At 46.9% G+C, this 27,517-nt stretch overlaps 1 protein-coding gene across 2 annotated transcripts in view; it reads right to left on the minus strand.

Annotated features, from left to right (window-relative positions):
- Positions 1–338: 338 nt before the first annotated feature.
- The window catches only part of CAPN13 (calpain 13), an 83,746-nt gene continuing 56,567 nt past the window's right edge, over positions 339–27,517 (minus strand). For both annotated transcript variants that reach the window (XM_008980924.5, XM_008980925.5), the window contains exons 12-23: positions 23,556–23,567; positions 21,226–21,434; positions 19,993–20,026; positions 19,554–19,637; positions 16,147–16,204; positions 16,007–16,065; positions 14,323–14,391; positions 12,049–12,124; positions 10,007–10,135; positions 8,914–8,969; positions 8,315–8,372; positions 339–797 (exon numbers count right to left, since the gene is read on the minus strand). In XM_008980924.5, the coding sequence (XP_008979172.2) occupies positions 8,346–8,372; positions 8,914–8,969; positions 10,007–10,135; positions 12,049–12,124; positions 14,323–14,391; positions 16,007–16,065; positions 16,147–16,204; positions 19,554–19,637; positions 19,993–20,026; positions 21,226–21,434; positions 23,556–23,567 (813 nt within the window). In that variant the 3' untranslated portion in view covers positions 339–797; positions 8,315–8,345. The remainder of the gene's footprint in view (positions 798–8,314; positions 8,373–8,913; positions 8,970–10,006; positions 10,136–12,048; positions 12,125–14,322; positions 14,392–16,006; positions 16,066–16,146; positions 16,205–19,553; positions 19,638–19,992; positions 20,027–21,225; positions 21,435–23,555; positions 23,568–27,517) is intronic.

Raw genomic sequence — 27,517 nt, forward strand, 5'->3', positions numbered from 1 at the left:
ATGCAGCCCTGTCTACACCATCCTGTCCTCTGACCATGCCACTCAGAAAGTCCCACTCAGCAAGCTTCCCACTTTTCTATCCTTTTGATGCACCCATTTGCAAGGATTCCCTCACTGCGTTGATGCTTCCAGAAATGAGCTTTCCAACTGCAAATTCTTTGGAGTGGGCTCTGGTCTAGTTATGCAGTGGCATCTCTTCCATCCTCTGTGGACCTAGCCTTTTTGAGATACCCAGTGACTGCACCATGGACGAGGAGAGAGTGAGGGAAGCGTCTGCCTTGCTGGCTACCTTTCCTCTTCCCCAAATGTATTTTTGAGACAGAATCTGAGTGAGAGACTTTTATGGATAACATGTTTTATTTTTGCCATTTGGTTGTGAAATCATGAGGATTCAGACACAAGAAAGTGTAATTATTCTGCAAACACCCAGCGGGCAGCTCCCGTGTCACCCATAGCACCCAAGGATGGGCAAACTGGCTCATTCTGGCTCTTCCAAGAAATGAATCCAACTGGTGACAGGGCACTCTGAGGCAACTTCTGCTTTCCCACAGGGAGACATCTCCTGCTTCATTTTCCAGGGCAACGTAGGCTGAGCACATCCCAAAGTGCTCCGATGAGCTGCTTGGTGGCCACAGGCTTACCAGGGCCTGGGCGAGGCAAGGACCGAGCCCAGGCTGTTGGAAAACAGCTTGGACTCCGTTTCACACAGGGCCGGTTTAGATGTATCACAACCACAGGGGGCAGCACAGCCTCTTAGAATGAGAGCCGGATTCTTGAGTGATCACTGGGAGCTTGTCCTAGAGAAAGGCATGGAGGCGCAAATGCAGAAAGCCCGGGGTGAGTAAAGGAACTTCTTCCTTTGAGTGACCGCAGAAGTGGGTCTCCATTCCTACAGATGTTGTTCTGGATCATCCCACAGTGGAGGAACCAATGGCACTTCTTGCTGGCAAGGCTGACAGACCCCAACATGCCCATGGCCCCTTAATGGATGGGAATGACCCTACCCCATTCTTCAAAATTCCTCAAAAGGCACCCCCTGCCTGTCCTTCCCCAAGCTTGAGTTTACACCATAGCCCATCTGGCACCCTGAGTGCTGGCACTGGAGTGTAGGGAAACTTGGGGAAGGGATGTTCCTTCCATCTCTGGGTAGGTTGGAAGGGCTGAGGCCAGGGGTTGCTATAGTAACAACAGCCCTGAACTCTGTCCCAGCTGGCTCCAGATGGCTGGTTTTGGGCTTCTGCAGAGGAGTGGCTTTTCTCAAGTACAAGGGGCTTGGATTAAAGTGACATTCATGCACAGACATGTTTCTGCAGTAATCAGCCAGCCGCCCTATCCATGGGGTAAAGAGGCCTCAACTCTTCTTCCCTGTCTTAGTCCTCCTCTCTCGAACCCTCAACTCTTGTGTCTCAGACCACTTGCTAGTTTGCCTATTTATTTTTTTCATATAAATTCAGTCCAAGATACATAATTTAAAAATTCAAATAGTACTACAAGGCACGAAGAAAAAATGGCAGCTTCCTGTCCCATTTCTATCCTTAATTCCCATACCTAAACTCTTTCTTCTGATGTTTACCTCCATATTTCTAGGTAGAATGCTTGTGCAGTTAACTCTTGATTTGTCGATTTTAAATGCCTATTGACTTCTTACGATGGAAGACGGGGCAGTTGCTCCTCACTTTCCCTCCTTCCGTCCTTCTAATATATTTATATCACATTTTTGTTAAATCAATATTCCATTTTTATTTTATTACAATTTATATGTACTGTTTGCTGCTGAGTGAAAAAGTATTCTAAGATCACATTTTCTTTCTTCTATAACTCTTCATTTTTGCAAGAGTTAATAACCACCTCATTTTTTTGTCTGCTTAGTTTAAGTCATTATACTACTAATTCTTCCAAAGCTCTCCAGCAGAATTTCAAAATGATTCTGAACATTATTTTTCTTGTAATTAAGTAATCTGATCAATGACTGCTTCCATTTTTCCCAAAGGTCATCCCTCCAGCTCCCCTCGGGATGGCTCACTCTCTTGCTCTGCTGCACAGCACTGGTCCTTGGACGTCCCTGCCTCTGTCCAGTGTTGGACCTTCTGTTTCCTAGATTCCAACTCTTCCTCCTCCTTGGTTTATGCCCTTGGAGTGTACATATCAGTTCCCCAGTTGGATACATTTTTCTTCCAAAGCCAGCTCCAGAAGCCTGGACACCCTGGCATCTCAAGGTGCCTGGTAACTACCAGGTGTATGCTTGCCAATGGTGTTGAGAGTTTTCACATCACCAGAGGCACATACAGACTCACAACTCTCAACTCACAAGTATAGTAGAGTTTAACTTAAACTCTGACAGTTCTATCTGCCCCAGGGTGTCAGTCTTTAACCCAACGCCTAGCCAGGTATCCCAAAAGGAATTTGTTTGGATGAACAGAATGAGATGGGAAAGATGGATTTACTAGGCTACAAGCAGACTCACCCTGCAGAAAACTGTTGTTGGTTATCAGTAAGACCAGGGCCACTGTTGTCATATTTCACCTAAATCCTGCAGACTAAGAGAGGTGGCTTTTTCCTCTGGACACTGTGTTTTATACAGCAGGAAATTGTTATAAATACCAATTTTGTTAGAATAAGGCATTTTACTGGCATATTGACAGTAGATCAACACAGATTTAGATGACATTAGCTGGACAAACTCTCAGCAGGGTGTGATTTGCTGTGTATTAAACCTCTAGACTCTGAAATCAATTAAAATCAATACGATCCCAAGTGTCCAAGGAGCACAGACCAATGAACTAATTATTAGCATTCTTTCAAGTATGAACTTTATATTTTAATATAGGTATTGCCTGCAATGTGACAACAAGGCATATATTTTGTTCAAAGTAAATATATATGATGGGAAGAGCAGACAAGGAGTTCAGCCCAGTTGCATATATCTGTGACCCAATCTGCTACGTCAGAGGAGAACAGATGGGCTGGAGATGACCAGAGAGAGGAACAGAAGTATTCTCACAGTGAATACTGTATTCTCAACTTGCCCAGTGAGGCCAAGGGCATATAGAAGACCTCTCACACACCGTCTGCAGGGAGTGACCTGGAAACAAAGTAGACGGGTGATGGAATTCCAATAACCTTCATCTTTGGGGAGAAGCTCGCTTAACTCAGGACAAAGCCTTTGCTTGCTCCAGTGACACTTTGTAGCACAGAGGATCAAGTGACCAAGGAGAGGGACTTCTCTGGATTGAATCCTGGCTAAAAAAAAGTCTTTTTGCTGACCTCGGAGTGTTAGAACTCCTAGAAGAAAGAAACTTTGTAATAGCAAAGCAATGGAATATTGGGTAGAACTGATGAGAGCTGGACACTTTCAACTTTTTCAAAAAAGTGAGGGAAAAATAGGCCTTCATAAGATAATATGGGTCATGATGCGTTAGAGATAATAACGAGATGATGTGGACTATCTGCCTCCCAGCACACCTGAGGGGAAGGAAATAGACAACAGCTAAAAGAGTAGGAAGACTAGGGTATAAGCTAATATGGACACATTAGGATGAGAACAAAACAAAGGCAGATATAAACCTGAAAGAACAATTTCTTTCAGTTATCTGGAAAAAAGTTACCAACCAGCTTCTTTATAGTAAGTGTTTCGCTCTGTGCTAAGGAAATAGCCACAAACAAGACATAGCCAGGCTTACAGTCTAGCAGAGAATACTCACATCAGGCACGTAAGGAAAAGCGTGTTAACAGCCAGCTACAAATAGAAGAGAACTTCCTCAAACTGGCAAATGGCATCTATGAAAAACGTCATCATGTTTAATGGCAAAAGACCGGGTGTTTTCTCCCAAGATCAGGAATGCAAGGTTGTCTGCTTTTTTCACCTCTATTCAGCATTGTATTAGGGATCCTAGCCAGGACAATTAGGTAAGAAAAAGAAATACAAAGCATCTGTATTGGAATAAAAAAATGAAACTCTCTTTACCTGCAGATACACAATTTTTGAATATATAAAATTCTAAGGAAGCCCTTTAAAAATATTGGAGCTAACAGACAAGTTTAGCAAGATTGCAGGATATAAGATCAATATAAAAATAATTTTATTGCTTATATACTAGCAATGAAAATCTTAAAATAATATTAACGGTTTCATTTAAAATTGTATCCCAAAATACAATAGTTAGGAATAAATTTAACAAGGAAAGTGTAAGACTTCTACACTGAAAACTGCAAATTATTGTTCAAAAAAATTAAAGAAGATCTGTAAAAATGAAGAGACACATAGAACAAAAGATTGTATATTGTGAAGATGGCAATATTCCCCAAATTTACCTTTAGATTTAATGTAATCTCTATCAAAATCCCAGAAACTGATAAGTTGATTCTAAAATTTATATGTAAATGCAAGGAACACAGAATAGCCAAAAGGGTCTTGAAAAGTAAAACAAAGTTGGAAAACTCGCACTTCCAGGTATCAAAACTTACTATAAAATTATAGCAATCAGCACAGTATGATACTGGCATAAGGTACACATATAAATCAATGGGACAGAAAGGAAAGTGCATACATAAATTCTTATATTAATTTTTGAAAAGGATTCCAAGACAATGAAACAGGAGAATGAATAGTCTTTTCAACAACTGGTGCTGGGACAAATGAATGAATGCAAAAGAATGAAATTAGAGCCCTACTCCACACCGCATAAAAAATTACCTCAAAATGCACCAAAGACCTAAATGAAAGAGCAAAACTCTAAAACTTTTAGAAGAAAAACAGGAAAAAATACTTTTGACCTTGGGTTAGGCAATGATTTCTCAGCTGTACCACCAAAATATATGACAAAAGAAAAAAAATAGATAAATTTATCTAATTAGACTTCATCAAATTTAAAGACTCATATGCTACAGATGATAGCCTCAAAAAACTGAAAAGACAACCTACAGAAGGGGAGAAAAAATTTGCAAATCACATATATAAGGAATTAGTATCTAGAATATACAAAGAACACCAACAACTCCTCAGTAGTAAAATATAAATAATCCAGCTTAAAAATGGACAAAAAAACCTAAATGAACATTTCTCCAAAGAAGATATACAAATAATCCATGTGCACTGAGAAGATGATTGAAATCATTAGTCACCATGAAAATGCAAATCAAACCCACAGTGAGATGTCACACTCTCTAGGATTGCTGTAAAAGCAGACAATGACAAGGGTTGCTGAGGATATGGAGAAACTGGAATTCTCATTTGCAGCTGGTGGGAATGTAAAATGGTATAGCTGCTTTGGAAAACACTTTGGTGGTTCCTCAAAAGGTTACAAATAGAGTTTCCATATGATCCAGCAGTTCCATACACCCAAGTGAAATGAAAACATATATCACCCAAAAACTATACACCCAAGTGAAATGAAAACATATGTCACCCAAAAATGTGTGCACAAACATTCATAGCAGGATTCATAATAGTCAACCCTAGAAACAATTCACATGTCTATCAACTGAGGAATAGATGAATAAAATGGGGTATAGCAACAGTGAAATTTTATTTGGTACTTAAATGGAATTAAGTACTGGTACACACTACAGCATGGATGAATCCTGACAACACTGTGCTAAGTGAAAGAAGCCAGCCATAAAGGACCATGTGTTGTATGAATCCACTCATACGAAATGTCCAGAATAGGTAAATCTATAGATTTAGAAGGTAGATTGGCGGTTGCCTCAGGCTAGAGAGTGGGACACAATTGGGGAGCAACTGCTGTGGGAGTGCTAGATGGGCATGGGGTTTCTCTTTGTGGTGATAAAAATGTTCCAAAAATCATATTGCGGTGATGGTTGCACAACTCTGACTATGCTAAAAACCACTGAAATCTATACTTTAAATGAGTGAACTGTACAATGTGTGAGTTATATCCCAATAAATTTCTTTAAAAGATGGAATGGGCAACAATCAAGTGTACGTTGAATGTTATGACTGGGGAGGGGTGATATGTGAGTGAGTAATATGGGAACCCATAACATGGGAACCCAACTGGGCTAAGACATAAAGAATCAGGAGTTTGGTGACTGATAGCCAAGACACAGCAGACAGTAAGGCCAAAGTTTGGGGCTGGGAAAAGCATGGAAAATAGAAGAAAGTAAAGATGTAATGGTGTGGTGGGAGTAGAGAGCAGGAAAAAGAGGCACAAGTTGTGGTTAGACGGTAAGCAGGGGCAGAGGAGGCAGGCTCTTGTGGTCCATGTTAATGACGCCAGATTTTTCCTTCGAGCAATGAGAAGACCTTGAAGGGTTTCTAAGCCTGGAGAATGTAATGATTGGATTTGAATTTTTAAAAGTGTAGTCTGGCTGCAGGAAATTGATTTGAGGGATATGAGTGGATATAGGAAAATCAGATAAGGAGGCCATGTGAAAGTCAGGGAGAGAGATGATGTTGAGGAAATCTGAACAGAAGCAGTTAGGGAGAGTGGAAGGTGAGAGCATGAAGATGATGAGCTCTTCTGTGAAATTCGGCTGTAATGAGAGGAAAGAGTTGGAGTTTAGCTGGAAGGGTAGGAGATGGAAGAAATTTAAAAGATACACATTTTTAAAGGGGAGTTAAATGACTCCAGAAGACAGAGACAGGTTTAGTATTCAGAATATAGGAGAGAGAATTCATTCAATTAGGCACTTGAGAAGGTAAAGGGTAATGAGATACAGAACATCCTCAAAGGGATGTGCCCTCTAACACAGCAGGAAGAAGGGGGGGAAATGGTTACAGAGGAAGGTGGTTTGTAGATTTGGAGGTAGAACTACTTCACTTTCCTGCCTCCAATTCTGCAAAGCAACCCATGAGCCAAATGAGTAGATGTGCTTTAATGATGTGATGCCAGAGTGTGGTGATTAATGAGGAAGCTAGGGAGGCACTCCTGGGGGTGATGATAGGCATTAATGAAAGAAACCAAAGTAAACACAATGATGCATCTAATATTACACTTCCTTCTGACATATTTTTCAAAAATAGAAAGGGTGGAAACATTAGTTAAGAGAGAATTGGGACCCTGTACTGGAGAACAGATAATAAGAGAGAATCCAGTTATTTTTGAAAGTTTAGGCCTTCAGGCCCTATGTATCAAATTAGCTTAAAGATACAATAGAAGAGTCATGTTTAATATTAGAAATCATGCAGATCGGAACAGGCACAATAAAACTGGAAATAATCAAATGTTCTATTTTAAAAAGGAGTGAAAGGAGAACTCAAGGAAATATGGTTGGGTCAAATTATGATCTCAGCAGTATTTGTTAATTTTGATCACTGGAAAGCATCAAATGTTCATCAGGAAATATTTTTGCTCAAACATTATTATTTATGGAAACAGTGTCTGTCTCTTGACATCAAGGTAGACGAATGGGAGATTAAATACTGTTTACAAAAACAATAGAGTTTTAGGTGATATTGATCACAGCTGGCTGCGTGGAGAACTGTATACTTCGAAGGTACATTGGCACCTAGAGAATGGTCACCAGGAGGTCTGGATGGAGATCCAGCAGGAATAACTAAAGAAGACAGGCTTTGGGCAAAACAGCAAAGTAATTCTCAATATTTCTAGGCCAGACATGTCTAGTATTTTTTTCTACAGTGGTCCAGAGAGTAGAGTTAGAAGTATGAGTAGAAAGTTTCAGGGAAGTAGATGATTGCCTCTAGATAAGAAATACCTAACACTCGGAGAGGCCCAACAATGGGAACCACAGCATCTTGAGCTCCCCAGTCCTAAAAGATTCTAGAAGACTGATGGGGCTTCTGCTACAGCAGGGTTGGGGTGTGGACTAAGTAACTCCAGGGTCTGTTCCAGGAAAATGAATGTAGAGTGAGTGTTAATTCTTCAGCACACTCATGCCAGAGGGATAAACACTGATGCCTACAGATGTCCATAATCTGTCCAAAGCAGCACAGTGAGACAAGGGTACAGCTGGGGCTAGAGCCCGCTCTTCTCTCCCCAAGGCCTGACCGTTTCTGTTGCTCTAGACCATTCCATTTCTACTATTTCTCTTGCCTTTCCTGTGCTGAAAGATCATCTTTTATCTTTGGAACTTCAGTAAAGAATACTAAACCCTCATTCATGCCTTTCAAGCCACTCCATTCCGTAAAGGTCCACGGGTCGACACAGTCTGCATGAAATCTGCAACACTGGCCTTGAAACTCAAAGGCCTTGAGCAGCTAAGCCTTGGTGCACTTAGGTAAGGGTCTGTCAGCCCTGGGGAGCCTCTCCCAAGGAGAGTCTTAAGTGCAGTTCCTGGAGAAGAAGGGAGAATCATGCTCCCAGGGGGAAAAGATTCCGAAGCTACCATATGTTACCTGAGCTGTGGGGTCTGCTCTCCTCTTTGCTTTAGCTGTACATGACCAGGTTCATCCACTGAAAAATAAGCATAATCATTACAATCCTTTACACTTGTTAGCTTAATACAGAGCAGGGCAAACGTGACCCTCCTCCCTCAGAAGACCTCAGTCCAGTCTCATCACCCCTTCCAGCTAATTCCAACCCAAGTGGTGTGCAGGGAGGTCTCACAGCACATCCTCTGCTACTCCCTGAACAGCCAGGCAGAGTGAGATGCACATCTGAGGTCGACTAGCTGGCTGGTCAGGAGCCTCTAAAACTCAATGGGAATACGTTAAATGTACAGCGAGCTCAGCGGGCTGTCCTTCTGTTCCCTCCTGAATTTATGACTCCCACATAATCCTCTGCTTTATTAAGCTATTGGAAAAAAATAAAATCTGTCCGCCAACATCCTAAAGCAGCCTGGGGGCCAGCGATATATAAGGCAGTAATTGGAGGTGGGGGAGACAGCTTGGCTGGCCTTTGACAGAGTGTTCGATATCTTCAGGGAGAAAAATGCCCCCTGGAATCAATATCCTCGGGGAAAAAAATGCCCATAGGGAGGGGAAGTCAATCTCACCTCCATTTCCGTCAGGTAGAGTCCTTTTCCATCCCTGGAGAGCTTGCGGAAAGTCTCTAGGATAAAGGAGGGAAGGTTCTGATTGACTGAGGAGGGAATCTGGGCAGTTCAGGGGAGGTGGGCCTAGGCCCATAAGAAGCTAAAGGCACAGGAGGTGGTTCTGTAAAGCAGCCCTCATGCCCCACGGCGTGAGCCTGTCGCCCGTCCTCATCTCTGTCCAACTGAGCTATGCACGGGGTGGGTGGCTCGGGTTGACCTCCTCAGAGGGGCTCTGCGCCTGCTCCGCCCACACGCCCCTCCCTCTCCCGGCTTCTTTGCACTCCACGCCCCTGCATCCATCCACACTGTGCCCTGGGGATGTGAAGGCTTGTCATTCTTTCAGTGCTCTACTATTTGGGTTCCTCCTTCGTGCAACCAACTGAGAACTGTGTGGGGGCCAAGGCTTGTGCCTTGGGCTTCTCTTTTACCTTCCAGAGCCCTAGCCTCTCAATCCTTCTGCCCAGCTCAGAGCTGCAGGGTTTGCAGCGGTGCCTCGTGGCAGGGCAGTGAGAGGTTTATGAGTGGGGAGGGGTCTGGCCTCTGTCCCGCAATCACAGCGGCCCCACTATGGCCCGGTCTTACACTAGATTTCATTAAAAGCAAAGGGTCACGCTGCTAAAACGTGTGGCAACCTCTGCCCACACAGTTGGATTTCTGAAGCCTGGGCCTCCTGCCCCCACTTATTCACTTGTGTGTGACATTCCTTCAGCAAAGACCAAAATCCTTCATTACATAACTGAAGAGCAGGTTTCCATGATGAACACAACCTGGAAAGGGGGCAGCCTGATTTCAATTAGCCTTGTTCCTGAGAGAGGGGCTGGGCGGGGTGATGATGGAAAAGAGACTGGGGGTGGGGAATGGCAGCAGAGAGGGGGGTGCAGAGGGAGCTGGCCTTAGTTGGCACCTCACGCAGGCTGCCAGCCCACCCTGCTGCCGAGGCCTCACACAGACCTGGCGTGGGGTGAGATGGGGAAGGGGATGGCTGGTCCTCTCCAGTGTTCTCCGGTCACTGCCAAGGTCTCTGGGATGCCCTCCCGCCCCCCATGACACTTACTTGCCACGGCTTCAAGCCGCATCAGGAAGCAGACCAGGCTGGGGAAGCTGACTCTGCCGAAGCTGTCGCTGTACCTGAGGGTCACCAGATGCAGCACCTCGCGGCTGAGGATGATTCCTCTAAGGAATTCTGGGGCCACAGGTAAACAAGTGAGTGGAGGCTAGGGCTGGGGCTGGGGGTTTCTGCTGCCTCTCAAGGTCTGAGAGCCCTGTTCAGAAGGCCCAGCAACCTCTCGCCAACTCCTCCCACCCAGCCTTCCTGCCTTCAGTGTCTTTCTTGTTGGTTGTTCGGCCCCAGGGACCTAGTTCTGGAGTCTGGCCAGAGGCCAAGTGAAGATACTGAAGACACTGCTCTGGGGACACATCAGCCTTTGCAGTCATCCGATCATTCCCACCTAAGGGGAGAGCTGCTGGGACACCTGGGGGTTGCTTCTAGCCCTGCCTCTGTCAAACCTCTCTCTTCTAATGACCTTGACAAACGAGCTTCCTCCCCACCCCTGACTGCAGGTGGATTGTATATGGATGCTGCTAGTGTAGGTGGGAGTGGTCCCTGGAAGAAGGAGATGCAGTCCTAAGTCCATCCAGGGAAAGACTGACCCTCGGGGGGAGAACAGGACGCAGAAGGTGGCCTCAGGCAGGAGATCGGCGCCTTATCATCCTGCACTTCTAGTTATAAGCTCCAGGGAGTCACTGACCTCACAGGGGCCAAGTGCACACTGGTACACAGTCAGGTTTTGCAAGACTTAGCAGGTAGAACCCTGCAAGCCAAACCATCCATCATGGGGACAAGCTTGGTGCCTGCCGGCCTCCAGCAGCCAGAGACACACGTGGTTTCTCTAGCAGAGTTAATAAAACATGAACTTGAATACCTTTAGGTAGGCCAGGCCCTCTCCTGCTTGCCACATTCTCAGTCACCTGTTTTCTGAGCTCCGTCGCCCCTTTCACTTACTTGCCTGGCTGCTGAAGCCTTTTGAGTTGAATTCGAACTATTTTCTATTTTTTTTTTTCTTTTATCATTCTGAAGTCATGAGGGAGGTCTTTTTGAAAGATTTCATCTTTAATGGATTCTTAAAGCGTGGCCCCCAGACCAGGGGCTTGAGCATCCCCTGGGAGCTTGTTAGAAATGCCAATTCCTGAGCCCCACCCCAGACCACCTGATCAGAAGTGCAGCAATTTGTGCCTTAACAAGACCTGAAGGGGATTCGGAGGCAGCTCAGTTTTGAGAGGCCCAGCTCTATGTTATGAAGCTTTACGAGGAAGGATCCAGGCTACAGCTGTGGGTAGCAGTCTGGTTTATCTACCCTGTCTCCAGGACAGGAGCCATGGGACGATGGATGATGGAGACTTTCCTTCTAGTGTTAACCCGGGGAAATGTGATTTTACTTTTTTCAAGGGAAGGTGGTCATTTCCTTGTGCAACCCTTTTGTGATCCGTTTTCCCCACTGGGACCACGGAAGTAACAATTCTTGCCCTTCCCAGTTCTCAGGGTAGTTGAGACAGTCAAACGAGATGACGCGAACAGAAGAGCTCGGTGAACCATGAAGCCCTTGTGCACCCTAAGGTATTATTATCATTATCCCAGGACGGAGAGCCTTTGCCTACTTGAGGCAGACAAATGCCATTTGATTTAATTGAGCCCCAAACCCTCTGTGAAGAGAGATGAGAGAGATCAGCAGCCTGCTTGTGGGTATTTAACCCTGATGGCCCAGATACTGAGCTGGAAGCGCGTCTCCGAGAAGAGCGTGATTCCTGGTAGGGCATCAATCACGCGGAGGCTATTTTCTCACAATTCGAGCTGTGCTAGGGAGGAAAGGCAGCCGGGAAAATTGACTGGCACATGAAAACTCAGCCAGGGGCAACTATGCCTGAGTCTGCAACTCTGGAGGCCCCCCAGGGTCAGTGTGAACTGGGGAGGACATGGGGACTGTGGCAAGCCCCTCTCCTGATTGCCTGGCATTGCTGTGCCAGCCTTGCTTCTAGGGGCATGGGCATCACACCCACCCCCAGTACCCAGACACCACAGCTCCAAAGTCCCCATTGTACCTGTATTATCTATGGCCTTCCCCAAGTCCGAGCTTAGGAGGATTCCAGGGCTTGTCTGAACCTTCTGGAAAACATGCTAATAGGGGAAGAGAAGCAAGAAGTTTGTGTGAAGATGGGGGAGGTCCTGGATATCCCTTTACCATCCTGGGAGCTTGCTTCCCTAAACCTCAGAGGAAGGCACGGTCTCAGCACTGAGGACTGGGAGGACAGAGTGGCCACACCTGGTGAACTGACCCTCCTGGCTGCCCACCAAGGGGCTGTGGCTTCTCCTCTCACCCATGCGCCTTCCTCTTCTGCATCCCTAGGCTGAGCTCTGACACATAGGGCAGTTTTCTGCTTTCGAGGGGAGTGTAGGGCTCTCTAAAGAGATTGCATAGGGTAGTGGTTAAGAGCACAGGCTTAAAAAAAAACTGCTAGGGTTTAAATCATGGACTGTTTACTGGCTGTATAACCTTGGGCCATGACTTCATCTTCTTCCGTTTCCTTCCTCAGCTTCCTCATCTGTAGCATAGGGCTGATTACAGTGCCTACCTCATAGGTTTGTGGCAGGGAGTAAATGACCGAATATAAAGTGCTTGGGAGAGTGCTTTGCACATTAGTGACAGCTCTGTAACGGAAAGCAGGTTAGAATTGCATCCTGGAGCCCAGCACAGGGGCAGAAACTGGTCACTGGAACAGGTTGCTTTTGTGTGGGTGGCTTTTGCCTCTACCCAGGTCTTTTCCACCTCTACCTAATTCTCCTTATAATCCTGATCAACATCGTATTTCACAGATGAGGGCACTGATGCTCAGGCAGGGAGCACCTTGCCTTGGATTGGGTGTGTAAGTGCCGCAGGACTGAGCTCAGGACTCTCATTTGGGTCTATGCCTAGCTGTCCCCAGGAGCTACTCCAAAGCAAAGTACCCACACGCAGGCATGTGCTGAGGCCAACTGTAAGAGACAACTATTGCGAAACAGCAGCTGGACAATTTTTGGGGGAACTTATTTGGCTTTTGGTGAGTGCAAGGACAGAACTAGAGTGTTCTCAGGCAGTCACTTGCTCATTCAGAATTTCTTAGTTCGGTCAATTATTCAGCATTTCTGAACCCCTGCTGTTTTAGACACTATGGAGGTGCTGAGGAAGGGTGGATATGAGGGAACCCTTGCTCACAATCTCTTAGGGGAGCGGACATGCCGGCCGTTGCAGTGCCCTGCAATGAAATGAGAAACCAGGTGACCCCTGGTCAGGGTCAGGAGATGTATACTGAAATAGCCACACAGGAACACTTTCTTTCTTCAGCCTTTAAGCATGTTATGAAAGTATTTAGTGGCATGGCTAGACAATGTATTTATTGGCATTTATTAGTTTTTAAAAACAGATTATACTTCTATCTGGCATGTGTGGGTATGCACACTACAAGAACAATTCTGAAGCGTGTTCAGTAGGTGTTCATGGTTTCTCTTTGGTTGGCAAGATCATGTCTTCTAAGTTTATTTTGCCCATCTATATTTTCTGTTTTTCTATTATGACAGGTATTGCTTTCCTAATGTGATGTTGTTGATAAGTACAAGATGATGTGACAACACACTGTGGCTGGCCCTGACAGATATGGGTTCCAGTGTTACGGGCCGGAGGGGCACTCGCTGGGTCATGGGGTCCAGCAGAGCCCCCAGGGAAGATTCTGCAGGGAAGATGTGGTAGAGGTTGGACTCTCAGGGTGGGTGGGCACTGGCCAATCTCAGGGAGGGGGGAGATGGGAGGGCCAGGCTGAAGGGGCACAGGTGTGACATTTATAGGAAATAGTGAGGCATCTCCTACTGGAGTCTAAAGGAGAGGGTGGGATGAGTGGAAAGGGCGTCTCCTGGGCCCCGAATAGGGACCCACTCAGAGGGTCTTGTGTGCCACCCTGAGGGTTTAGACTTTGTCCTAGGAACAATGGGGAGGCCACACTGAGGCCTCAGGCCACATCTGTGTTTTTGACAGATCCTCTGGCAGAGGGATTGGATGGGAATAAGCTAGCAGGTGTTGCAGTAGATGGAGGGTGGGGAAGATGCTAGTGGGCAGCTTTAGCTTACAGGGACAGCATTCTCCTCCCACCTCAAAGCATCCCTCATCCCGACACCTAATCGCGCATTGCCTTGTGCCTTCTAGAGTTCCACATATGTTCCCCGAGACATGTGGGCTCTCCTTGAGGGCAGGGATGATGTTTCCTCTTCTTTCGTACCCCTGAACCCTGGAAATCCTTGCTAACTGGATGGAATGAGAGTGCTAGTCACAGAGATTGTGCCTGTACCTGGCACTGGACAAGGCGCTCCCATAGTCGAGCAAACTCCTCTTGGTCTAGGCGCCCATTCACTTTCAGCTGGGTAAGGAGTTAAGAGTGAACCAACCAGTGTGCACGGTGCAGCAGATGAGCTGTGTCCTGCCAATGAAGCCGGAGCAACTCCACCCATCACTAGCAACACAGTTGGTCCAACGTCACCTAGATGTTGGACCCATGCCAGCTGGCTCCCACTGTGTCTGAAAGGGACCTGGCTTAGATATGTTTTACAAAGAAAAATGAATGTTTGGAAGAAGGAAGCCCTGAGGAAAAGAGGCCAATATCACTTGCATCCGAGGGAAGAGAGGGGCCTAGAACACAGCCTCCGCCAGTTGGAGTGGGCACTCTGACTCTGGAGGTTGGGAAGGAGCATGAAGGAGTCTCAGCAACCCCAGAAGCAGTGGCCACAGGTGAGCATGTAGAGCCCTGTGTGCTTAAGTGCAGAGGGAACACATCCCGCGGGCATGTTAAAGCCAGCCTTGGCTGCTCCGTATGATTGGTTCAGTGATGACTAATGAACGGAAAAGTATTAACCTCTGAGAATTGGAAGGGAAGCCAGTGAGTGAGTAGGAAGGAGGCTGAAAGAGACCTGTCTGCTTTGCAGGGGTCCAGCAAATGTGACCTCCCCTGGGATTACCCATCCCAGGCCATGGGACTGTGAAGACCATTTAGATTCCTCTATGGGAGATGGGCAGTGTCTCTGACAGATTCTAAACCACGACCAGCAGAGACAGGGCCTGATTTATGATTTCATCAAAAAGCCCTCTTATTCTACAATGGCCGGCTTCACAGTTCCAATTGAGCCTTGTCAACAGTGCGGGAGTGGGGCAGTGTGTCTCAGGGGACAGCACACTGCTGAGTGAGGGGCTGGCAGGGCAGCATCTGGGGGTCCACACTCATGGAGTCAGCCTCTCCTGCCTGCCAAGAGAGGGTTGCACAGGAGCAGGATGGCTCACTGGGGGGTGGAAATTGGGAGGAAGGGCAGGAACCTGGGGTTCAATTATTGGTCCTGCAGTTATAGCCGTGGGCCTGGAGTGAGTCCCTGAACTGCCTCCACCCAGCCTCTCCCACTGCAAACACAGCATCATAACAGTGATGGGGTGGAACTGCTGTGTAGACCAGGTAGTTTTCTAGGTTTTGGTGGTAGTTATCTTGATTGAAGTGGGGACATATTGAGTAAGATATTTAAATAATGGAGACTCCTCCAGTAGAAAGGCAATGGGTGAAAGGAAAATAGTTCCCCTTAGTGCTATACGGGGTGGTTTAGGATAAGGTTAGAGCATGGACTTTGGAAACTGAAAGCTCTGACTTCAAATCTGGGCATGAGTCCCGACTAGCTGTGTGATCTGGGCAAATTACTTAACCTCTCTGAACTCCTGTTTCTTCCACTGTATGATGAGATGATACTTTTTGTATCGGGGTTGCTTCAAGAATTATAGTATCGGCACAGAGTAGGTGCTTGATAGATGGTAACTATTGTCATTGTTGCTGTGGAGCATTGGTGAGTTAGTAGGGAATCCCCAGAAACTCAGGGACAGGGAAGAAGAGAAAATATTGAGAGTGAGAAAAGGGTTCCCTACTATCCTAATTAGGGCCCCGGGAAGCCCACAGAGCAGAGGGGAGCTCAGAGCATGGGAGGCATGACCGCAAAGGATACTTCCATCAGAGCCACCATGCTGCGGCACTCATCCAAGGAGAATGTGTCCTCTGAAGCGCCTGAGTAGAGAAGCACAGGAAGGACTGGAGTGTTGACATGGGGAGGAGGATGGGGCCAACTTGCCCTTGGGCTGCTCTTACCTCTCAGAAGCTCTTGGTTGAGAAGGCTGCGGAGTTGGGTGGCATCAATGTCCAGCCTCTGATCCAAACAAGGAAGGAATGCAGGAATTATTATCAGTGCCAGGATCTGAGAGGCACATCTGTCTGCCTGCAAAAGCACTCAGATTTCCAAGCACTTCGTCCCCACAACATACCCATATTGCCTTCATCACGAAGGCTTACCTGATGGCTCCCAGCCATGGTAGTGACTCCCTCCTCTGGACATCCATCACGCTGGTCACTCCTGATGCTTGGCCCCTGGTGTGGGTGACCTTGCATTTCTCTTTTTATCCATTACTGGACTGAAAGCAGTGTTTGCTTCCTCCCCACCATCCCTGGCACTTGGGAGCCTCTCAGCATAAGAATTGTTGAATGAATTAACTCAACCCTTCAGATGTATTCCCCATCTGCTTACAGGAAGACACTAGGAAAATATATGACTACTGTGTGCATGTGTATATGTGCATGTGTGTCATAATAGGAGTTAAAAATACCAGAAATGGGGGCTAAGAGAAATTGCCATCATTGAACACATTACTTAGCATTAATTTTCCCAGCCACTGAAGCAAAAAGGGAGACATCATGGTTTTCTTTGGATTAAGAGCAGGAAGCAATTGAGGTTGGGGAGGGAGGAACTCTTCCTGGCCTCAACTTCCGGGGAAGTTAACTGTATTCGATTCAATCTTATACTGGGGGCATCCAGCAGATTGACAGGCAGTGCCTTTATGACAATTTTACAGAGATGTGGAGCTGTTCTATATGCGGCTGTTCCTCACATGTAGCCTGGGGATGCCATGCTGCTATCACCCTGGGAAAGCATTTTCATGGGAAGCTGGCACTGGAGAGAGTTATCAGCAGGTGGCCCTGTAGACTGGCACTGGTCAGGTGGAAGAGGGCGCCTCCTGGGGAGTCATCTGAGAATCAGCACCTTCCATCTCCCAGGATTGGCCTTACCACCTTGAACTGGAAGCACAAGCAGCCCCAGAGCCTGTCCTGATGGGGTCCTCACCTAGAACAATGACCCCTCAGGATACCCCTGAGGAGAACATCCTGCCAGTGTCTGAAAATGGTCCTCAGGTCATTTCTCCAACATCTCAAACTTTGGGTTTTATTAGGAAAGTTGTTGCATGCCCACTACAACTGAGTTTCTTTTCAAAACTCAAGACACCTCACTTTGAATAGCAGTTAGCATGCTAATGAGGAGCTCCAACTTCCATGGAATCATCCACTAGGTTATAAGCAGCTTTGGGGCATGAGCCTTGTCTCTTTCTTCCTCCATATTCCATGTGAGGACAGACTCTGCCCTGGGTCTGGTACTCCATAACCAACCAAAAGGGTTTGAGGAGATGAGGGTGGGAATGAAGGTGAGGGTTGCCGAAACAATCTAAAAAAATTGCATGCTTGCCTTGGCCACCACAATTCAAGATCCCCAAGAGCTATTCCTTGGCATTCCCCAAGCTTAGTGTGGCACTTGGAATGTCTGGGTGCTAGGTAAAGGCTGGCTACCTGGTGGGTAGAGCTGGCCCATCTCAGAGTCTAAGTGCATCCTTCATTTCCCACAGGTGGACCGTGGGTTATAAAGCTATCTCCACTACCACGGTGAGTGACGGGAACTACTGCTAGCAGCAAGTCACTGTATTAGTTTAAATCCAGTTAAAGTGAAAGAAAAGATCAGAAGAGAGAGCACAGTGAGTGCGTGGGGGAATATTTTGCTTTAAACTTTCTCTGGAGGACACAGACCCTGAGGATAGCTTGTAGGATGTACAGAATAATGCCAGGTGGGCCCCCTGCTCAAGAGTGCCCAGCCGAGAGATGAAAGGGGGCTGGAATCCATTCTCTGTTTTGCTTCCCAGCCATGTACCTGGCAGAATGCCACATCAGGGTCTTATTCTAATTCCCATGAAGGCCCCATATGGGCCACCGGTCGAGGAGGCATTTGGCTGTTGTTTGGAAAAGTCCTGATCAGAAAATCTGTCCCATCTTCACATATGACAAACAATTTTATTTTACAGGTGCAGGTGCTTGGACCATGTGTGAGAATTTGCCACCTGCTGCTGAAGAAAGCTTGGTCTCAGGCATCCTAATCAGGCCCTGCTAACCACCTTGGGGCAGCTAACCTTCACTCAGGCATCAGCTCTGGGGGAGGTGATCTGTCTTAATTCAATAGACATGACTGAGCACCTCTTCATGCCAAGGACAGTGATCAGCCCTGGGAACAAGACATGCCTGTGATATCATCCCTGCCTTTGGGAGCTGGCAGACTGGGGACGGTCATCCTGGCTGGTCTTGTCATGCACTGAGTGCAGTGCTTCCTGAATCAGCCCGGATGGTGGACCTGGATCCTGGGCTGGTACTGACTTCATGGAGGTCTGTGTACCTGTGTTCAGCTGCTCTTTGCAACACATGCCCCTCATTCCAGCCACAGTCTTCATTTTTTTTTTTTTTTTGAGACAGAGTCTTGCTCTGTCACCAGTTGCGTGATCTCGGCTCACTGCAACCTCCCCTTCTGGGCTCAAGCAATTCTCCTACCTCACCTTCCCAAGTAGCTAGGACTATAGGCGTGTGCCACCATGCCCAGCTAATTTTTGTAGTTTTTTAGTAGAGACGGGGTTTCACCATGTTGGCTGGGATGGTCTCAATCGCGACCTCGTGATCCACCCGCCTCAGCCTCCCAAAATGCTGGGATTATAGACATGGGCCACCACGCCTGGTCTCCTCATTTATTCCTTCTTTGGCTCAGGCTGCTTCTGGGTGACTACTGCTCCATGGCATCCTTTCTGTCCTTGGCCTCTTCCTGGTTCAAGCTGGCAGTGTATAGATGATCATCAGTATCACTTTCCACTTTCCACACCAACCCAATGATTAACGGTAAGAGGCCCATTGTGCAGAGCCCCTGGCAGCTGTTTTATTCTGACAAGTCAAGGAGTTCTTTATAACAATTAATTAAGCCATTAAGAATATCCTGTGTGCGTATAGGTGGCTTAGCAGCAAGGATGCCGTATGTGCTTTCTGAAGCTGGCTAGCTCTCGGGAGGAATGAAGCCAGCTTGGTGGGAGGTGGCCGAGTAGGAGAAGGAAAAGTTTCAAGGGTGACTGCCAATTGCTTGTTTCAAGATTTAGAAGGCAATACACCTCACACCCCATAATTATCCTCTCCCTTTCTAAGCTCTATGTTCCATCTTGACGTCACCCAGATGACTTTGGGTGGGGTGCCACGTCTCTACAGAACTTGGCAGCCAGAGTAGTTGTGGAGATGATCCAGAAAGAGAGTCAGGTAAAATAACCCATCAAGTCACTTCTCCTCTCTGCATCTTAATAAGGGCCGGTGAGAGCTGTCCCTCCCTCAGGCCCTCTATCTCCTCTCCTGCGTAGGGCCCCTGGGTACCATACCTGCTGAGCGAATCTGTAGAAAATGCTTTCGTGGGATGCCATGTTCTGAAGGACTTCAGAAATGCCATGTTCTGAAGGACTTCCCTGGATCAAAGGGAAAATAGCCGATGTTAGACTCCTGGGGAAGGAGGAAGCCATCTAGTACAGCAAGGGCGCAACAATCCCTGACAAGATCTGAGAAAGGTTTTAGCTGGCAGTTGGAAAAAGCCTTCTGGGGAATGAGACAACTGAAGTTTGTAGAAGGGAGAGGAATGGGTTGAGCCTGGCCTTGGAGGCCTGGTCTTCCCCCCTACCCCACCCCTTTGAGCTATCATTGGCCTGTCATGGTGTCTCTCTTTTCATTGGTCAGCGGGGCAGGCGGGCAAAGAAGGAGATGGAAACTCTTGGGGATGGGATGGGGCCAATGAGGCTGGCCAGCCAAAGCTTGCTGCATACCTACCGTCAGGCTGTGGTTGAAATGGCTGCTCACGTGCCTAGAAAATCAGAGGACAGTGTGACAAGTTACAGCACTGTGGCCACAAGCTCAGCCTTTTGGCTGGACATGGTAGGGTCTTTAACTGTTTAGTATATGGTTCCTTCCACAACCAGATACACACGTCCAACAACCCCCATTGCCAGAATGGCAGATAGGCTCTGTCTTAGGTTCCATTCCTGATTGGTGGTATGATGGCAGCCTGGCATGCTGGACTGAGAAGGCCTCACCCACGCTCAGCGGGGAAGATGGCCATGATGATGGTGACATCTGCCTCAGGCCCAAGAGGAGACAAGGAGCCCAGTGGGGATGAGCACCTGTTGGTCCCAGTCTTGAATGATCAAGTTGGCATGCAAGACCCTCTGTGATGGACTCTTTCTTTCAGGTCCATCTTTCACTGTCTCCCTGCTACACTCCACATTCAGGCCGTGTGACATGCTGGCCATGTACACCTTCCTGTGTAGATGCCAATGCTACTTACTCTCCAAGCAGCCCTGTGCACAGTCACTTCCCTGTTGCCATTCATGCTTTTATCTTCTACCCACCTTCCCATGGTCACCACTGCCTTCCCTTTTAAACTTTTTTTTTTTTTTTTTGAGACAGAATTTAGCTCTTGTTGCCCAGGCTGGAGTGCAATGGCATGATCTTGGCTCACTGCAACCTCCACCTCCCGGGTTCAAGCAATTCACCTGCCTCAAACTCCTGAGCAGCTAAGATTACAGGCATGTGCTACCATACCCGGCTAATTTTGTATTTTTAGTAGAGACATTGTTTCTCCATGTTGGTTAGGCTGGTCTCAAACTCCCAACCTCAGGTCATCCCTGCCTTGGCCTCCCAAAGTTCTGGGATTACAGGCATAAGCTACTGCACTGGTCCCCTTGTAAACTATTAAATTATATTTTTCTTCAAAGGCCGGCTCAAGTGCCATTTTCCTCAAGAAGTCTTCCTCAGCCCCTCTTGCCACTCAGTCCTCCCATGCCACTTTGCTTTTGATCTGGCATGGCCCCATCCTGCTTGTAGTCTGATTCTTGGTTCATAGACTTTCTTGCCCCCGCCTCCACTCTAGAGCAGGACCCATATCATGTCCCCACTGACATAGCACATGCTGCATGAATGCACAGAGCCCTGCCCATAATGACACAATGTGTTTTTATAAAGTTAAGTAGAAGAAAACATTCAGAATCCCAGAGGGTTTCATACCTGCCATTTTTCGGCGTTTTCAGGAAGATTCGCAGCAAGAACTCCACTGATTTTCTCTGGGTCTGTACAGTCACAACATAGTTCCCAGGGGCCAGCTGACAGGTTTTGGTGAAGTTGCGGTGGAATTTTTTATCTGGGTCTTGGACTTGGACAGCATTTCCGAACGGGAAAAAAAACGTGGGTGGAAATATCTGCTGGAACCACGGGACCTAGACGAAACGCAATTATTGTTAGGAAGCCTCCTCTGTGCGTGGACCCCAGGCACCAAGGGAGACCCACCACCTTCCAGACCCTCTTCATTCACCAAATTAACATTACAGGCTTTGCAAATGGAGACCGTGCTCAGCCAAACTCTCAAAAAGCAGTAGGGTTTAGACTATCATTTCTTCTAGAGCGTGGACACTACAATGAAGGCAAGGAAATACTACACATAGTTTTATCTCAATAAGTCTAACTGTATCCTGGATTTCTGAGTTTTCTTTCCCTGCTTATATAGAAAGAAAACTTCCATGGAAACTAGTGAGATCATTTCAACACTGATTTTCTTCTGGGGTCTTGAAAGCCCCTTCTCCCCTGAATGTTTAGCAAAGTGCTTTGGACTGCTATACTATTACAGAATTGAATTCTTTTCACTCTCTCTGTTTCATCTCTCCAGTGAAGGCCCGAGATTTCTTCTCATTGGAGAATAATGGGCCCTGATCATTTTCCTTTTATTTCAATATTTTCTTAGAGATAAAACAATAAATATAATGCATTTCCTATTACCAGATGTCACATACACATTATATAATAAAAACCCCTTGCTAAACAAATTTTCCCCACCACAGTCAAGCATAGGGATTCCATTTAGAATGGTTATGCAGCAGGAAATGATTATTTATGAGCCATGCCTGGCAGGGAAAACAGGAAAGGGGGAAGTTTCTTTTCGAGGGTAGGGACAGGGCTGGGCTCCCAGGTGAAACAGGAGATAGGCCACTGCCACAGGGGTATGGCAGGGTGGCGTTTCCAACACGATTCTGCCGACATTAACAGCAGCCTCAGCAGGTTTGGGAGCCTGACTCGCTTGGACCCTTATGGCAAAAGTAATGATGGAATGAGTTCTTCTCCAGAGTCAGCAGTGCCCACACATGAGTGTACACGCATGTGTGGGCACATGGAGAGGCACTGGGCATGCAGAGGTGTGTGGGCAGCGTGCCTCCTACAATTAGAAGGCAAGGGCCTCCCTGCTTATCCGTTATCCTGTCTTGCTCCCTCTGTTGGCACCTCATAGTCCTGTTCAGGCTCCCAATCCTTCAGAACAGACTTGCTCAGTGGCAATGAGGAGTGTGAGTGTGGGGGAACAATGGGGGCGGTTCTTGGTCCACTGTTGAGTGCCCAGCATCAACAAACCACAAAGCAGGGCTGGTTGTGCACAGACCTGACTCTGTAGTTCCAGGGATGGGACCTGTGCTTTTTCCTGGATTAAGTGCCGCCCTGTTCTCCAGCTCTGGGACCTGAGATGCTGATGGCTTCTTGCACCTGAGTGTTTCTCTCAATGCCCATCCCAACCCTCCACTTCATGGGTGGGGTGTCAGGGACCAGAGTCAGATCCTGACCCCAGCTCTGTGGCTGGGCCACCACTGTCACAGACAGGCTCCCCCGGAGGGCCTGGAGGTGCTAGTCACTCTTTGTGGTCTATGGCCACATCCTGCTTCCCCCTTTCATCTGCGGTCCCTGGGCAGATGCACCTCCCTCTTGGTGGCTCAGAGCTCTCAGCCGTAGGCAGAGGGGTGGATCTGAGTGCCTGTGAGGACAGGTATTCCAAGCTCCATCTTCCTTCTCCATCTTTCCTCCTATGGGTAAGTCACCTTTCACCAATCCTGAGCCAGATGATCTGTTTAGGAAGGCAGCAGTTTCTTGCAAGAGGGGCTCAAGGATGTACCTTGAAGCTGCATTTGGAGATCATGCATCCTGCTTATGGTGAATTTGGAAACTGACTACTTTAGAAGGCTGAAGATCTTTCCAAGGTACCCTTAGTGCTGCTTTCATCTTAAATGAAAAGGAACCAGTTCCATCAATCTTATCTATCAGGGTCCATGTGCCTGAGGATGTTTCACTTGAATGTTAAGAAGAGAACAGCACAAAGGGTCCAAGCTTCAGACCAGGACAGCCAAATATCCTCCTGCTTTGTGAACCTGTTTAGGGATTCTAGACCTGTGTCTGATGTAAGACTTAGCGAGACTGAATTTGCAGCCACTGAACACATGGAGGCCACGAGCATTGGAAGAGGCCTAACACTTCACCAACAGACAGCAGCAGAGGCACGGGACAAGGGTGACGTGGAGCCATACCTGCGAGCCAGCCTGTTGGAAACAGAAAGGCAGATTTAGGAACTCAAATCCAAACAAAAAGACAAGCAGAACTGAACAGCTTGGCTCACTGGTTTCATCCCTGCATTCCTCCTCCTTTTCTTCCTCTCTTTAAAAAATTTATTTTATACCTATTATGCCACAAAGCATGTTTTATACACTGATATATCACTGTCTAATAAGATGAAGTAAACACAAAAGAAGTTTTTCTTACTAGAAACAAGATACAGCATCCCTTAGAGTCTTCAAACACTATTGCTTTCTAACTTTCGTGATTCAACAAAGCATTCATGGACCAATCTCCAGACTAGTTTTAACAGACACATAACAGCTGTAAGCAGACATGACTGTCCTAAATGTATTAGGTATGAATTTTACAAACTTTACTTATATCTGTGATAACAAAGGTGCTGGAGAATATTGCACCTTCTCCAAGTGGACGGTGAGAATCACCAATAGTGTGGTAGAACTTACAGCCCTTTCCAAGACCATGGCTCTTGCAGCCTGAAGATGTGAGCCCACGTATCTCCCTGTGCTGTGGACTGATCTGGTGATCCACTAGGTGTTAAGATTTCCTCTGATAGCTTTATGTAATGGATCAATGAGAACCTCAAAACATTTGTTCATGGAACATGTTCCTCCTCCTTGTGTGGTCTGCCTGTTCCTTGGCACACCTAGGGGTGAACTGGGATGACTGGTTACTCATTCTCTGTGTGGGGTTGTAAAAAGTGAAACCCACTCAGTTGCAGAGAACAGCAAGAGAAGGGAAACTGAGGCAGAAAAGGTGTCTGAGAGGAGGCAGTGTTCTTTGTTCGGCCCAGCAAGGTGTGGATACTTTTCACAGCAATGATGATCGCATTGGAATGAAGGGGGAGATTTTGACAGGGCCTGCAGATAGCACAGAACCTGGTGCAAATGTAAACTCATACCATAGGGAGCATCCCTGAGAAGTCAACTTCTTTTATTCCGTCAGACCACTGTAAATAGATGGGAATTTGTTCTTGCACCCCCACCCCCCATGCTTGTAGGAATGTACATGTGCCTATGAATGGGGAGATACCCATGTTCCAGTCTTTTCATGCAGAAGGGATACCTGAGCATGCAGTTCCATTGTAAGCCTCTTTACAGTTTGCAAAGCACTTTTATGTAATGTGTTGGATATTCACAATAATATCCACAATAAAATCCAAGCTGATGCTGGGCTTCCTATTTTATGGGTGTAGGAACTGAGGCTCAGCAGTTTAAGAAGCAGAGTTTGGAATAGGGCAAGCTGTGCTGCTCACTTTGTAATCAAGCCCTGCCACCACCAGGTGATGTCTTCCTTAGCTGGCTTGGGTTTTGATTCTTTTCCACTGTTGACCCTGGGCCCCACCTATGTGTACAGACCTCTCAGTTTTCCCAGGCCGACTTCTCTGGAGGCCAAGTGTGACCTGGGAGGAAGGTGGAAAGTCCAGGCCTTGGGGAGGAACTTTGGGGGAGGTGAGGATGAAATGGCTTGTCCACCCTCGTCCTTTTCACTGTCCTGTCTTCTCCTTGCCTATTCATATCACATCTGATTTGGTGGACTGATTTGGTGATCAAATACCCCATTGGGGTCTGTCTTGCTGGACATAAAGCAGAGCAGTGCTCCCACAGCAACTGGGGAGTCACAGCCTCATGCCAGAGCTGGAACATCATCATAGCATGAGGTCAGCAATGGAGCCACAGATACCATGTGAGCCCAGGAGCCTTCTGAGAGCCTGACTGCTGGCAGGTACATAGCTGTTTCTCAGCTGCACTGTGAAAGCAACTCAAGTGCCATTTGAGTTGTCCAGATCTGAACTGTTCTTTGGTGTTTAACTCAACCAGGATCTTGCAAGATCTGCTGGGATCTCCAGGAAGCCTGAGGAGCTCTTGGGGCTGCGTGTTCCTTCCGCAAATTGGGGAATGGTGAGAAATAGCACATCTCTGGCAGCAAAGTAGGGAAGTGGGCTTGATATCATTTTAAAATGTTGTGGTTACAATCTAGGTAGGGTTCCTGAATGGTGAAGACTTTGGGCGAATCAACACCATGCCCCTGGTCACCATGTAAGCAGAGCCTCAGAAGTGATGTGTGTGCTGGGTCAGCTCTGATCCCTCTCTGGGTTTCTGTTTTGGCTCAGAGAAGGGAAGCATTGGCCGAGATGTTTCTGGTAGGCCTCTTTGGTGCTTGAGCTGGTCAATCCTGGCTGGGCAGACCGGGGGCCTCAATTCCTTCTCAGCCTTTCCCAGATCTTTCCCTCTGCCTCCAGCCTTTTCTTCCCAGAGAATCCAGAGCTGGAGAATCTGAGAATTAGGGCCCTCTAAGAAGGCACCTGAGTCAGCAGGAATTCTGGACTGAAAGCCCTGGAAACTAACTCAGGCTGGGGTGAGCTGAAAAGTGCTTCTTGGAAGGACAGCTCATGGGTTGCAGGAAAATGCAGCCCAGAGGTGGGCAGGGGCCAGACAAAATGGATATACAGTAAGTAATCCCCAGCCATTCCACCTGTTTTAGTTATTTTCTCATGTGTCAAGGCTCTGAGTGACTGAGTGTGTGTATATGAGGGGTTAGGGGAATGAAGGGATCATCTAACTGGGCAAGCCAGGGTCACAAGTCTACAACTTTTGCATTGAAGGGCTTGGCTCAGGGAATATTTGGCTTCTTTATCTGCTTGCAGTAGGAGGCTGGGCCATGCTTCCCACCAGGATTCCCCTAAAGTGGAAAAGGTGTTCAGGTACCAGGTGATGATGAAAATGACAACTGTGTACTACTATATACTTAAGAGATATCCTTTGATAGCATCAGCAGGTTTGAGGCACCTCAAAATTACTGTGCTAAACCCTAGAAATTTCTCCCCACCAAATTCCTGAAATTTGGAATAGAAACATGGTCAAGGAAAGCAGAACACAAAAGCTCTCCTTCTGCTACAGCCAGAATCTCTGTGGTTTTGGGGCTGTTGGTATCACCAGAAAGGCATGCACCAAACCCTACTGAGAGCCCTGGACCTGAGACCCTAAGTCCTGGGATCAAGCATCCCTGTCACCTCTGAAGCCACCTTGCATAGGGCATTCCTCTCTGGGCTTTAGCTTCTACACCTACAAAATTGGGGCTAATTGGGCTTTTGAGACAATGAACGTGAACATGCTTGTACTTCTGAAGTACAGGTTGGGCAACCTTAATCCAAACATCTGAAATCCAAAATGCTCCAAAATCCAAAACTTTCTGTACACCAACATGTTACTCAAAGGAAGTGCTCATTGTAGCATTTTGGATTTCGAATTTTTGGATTAGAGACGCTGAGTCAGTAAGTATGTAATGCAAAGATTCCAAAATCCTCCAAATATCAAATGCAAAATACTTCTGGTCCAAAGCATTTCTGATAAGAGAGACATGATGTGTATTCTCTCACTGTGAGGCCCTCTTATTAGTGTGAACCACAGCCAGTGCACAGGACTGTTCAGCCATGTCTGGGGTACCCAGGAGCCCTGCCTGTCCATAAATGCACTGAGACCCAAGGCTGTGAATTTTGCCTTCAGCTCAGTGAACGGAAACTGAAATCATTCCTAGAGACACTATATTCCAAGCTCTATCCAAGTCTGTTAAAGGACCTCTGATAGCCCTGGTGCTCAGAAAGGTGACTTGTGTGTTTGACTGAAGTCTTGGGGGACCTCTGGAATCCAGTCTCAGCTCTGCAAGTAACTCTGACCATGTCACTTCACCTTTTGGGGACTCAGTTTCTTCAACTCTAGTATAAGGAGAGAGGATTCCAGCATGCAATGAATACATGATCTTAATTATCCACATTAGTGCAAAGAAGCTGTGGAGTGTATGATTTAAGAAACTTCACTTTATTTGAGGGATGCATTGAACTGTTTGGAGGAATAGCAGGGAGTAGAGATATCAGATTTTCTTTTGTAGCTTTTTTTTTTTTCTTAAATGGTGTCTA

The sequence above is a fragment of the Callithrix jacchus genome, chromosome 14, assembly GCF_049354715.1.
Source record: "Callithrix jacchus isolate 240 chromosome 14, calJac240_pri, whole genome shotgun sequence".
NCBI classification, from domain to species: Eukaryota; Metazoa; Chordata; class Mammalia; order Primates; family Cebidae; genus Callithrix; species Callithrix jacchus.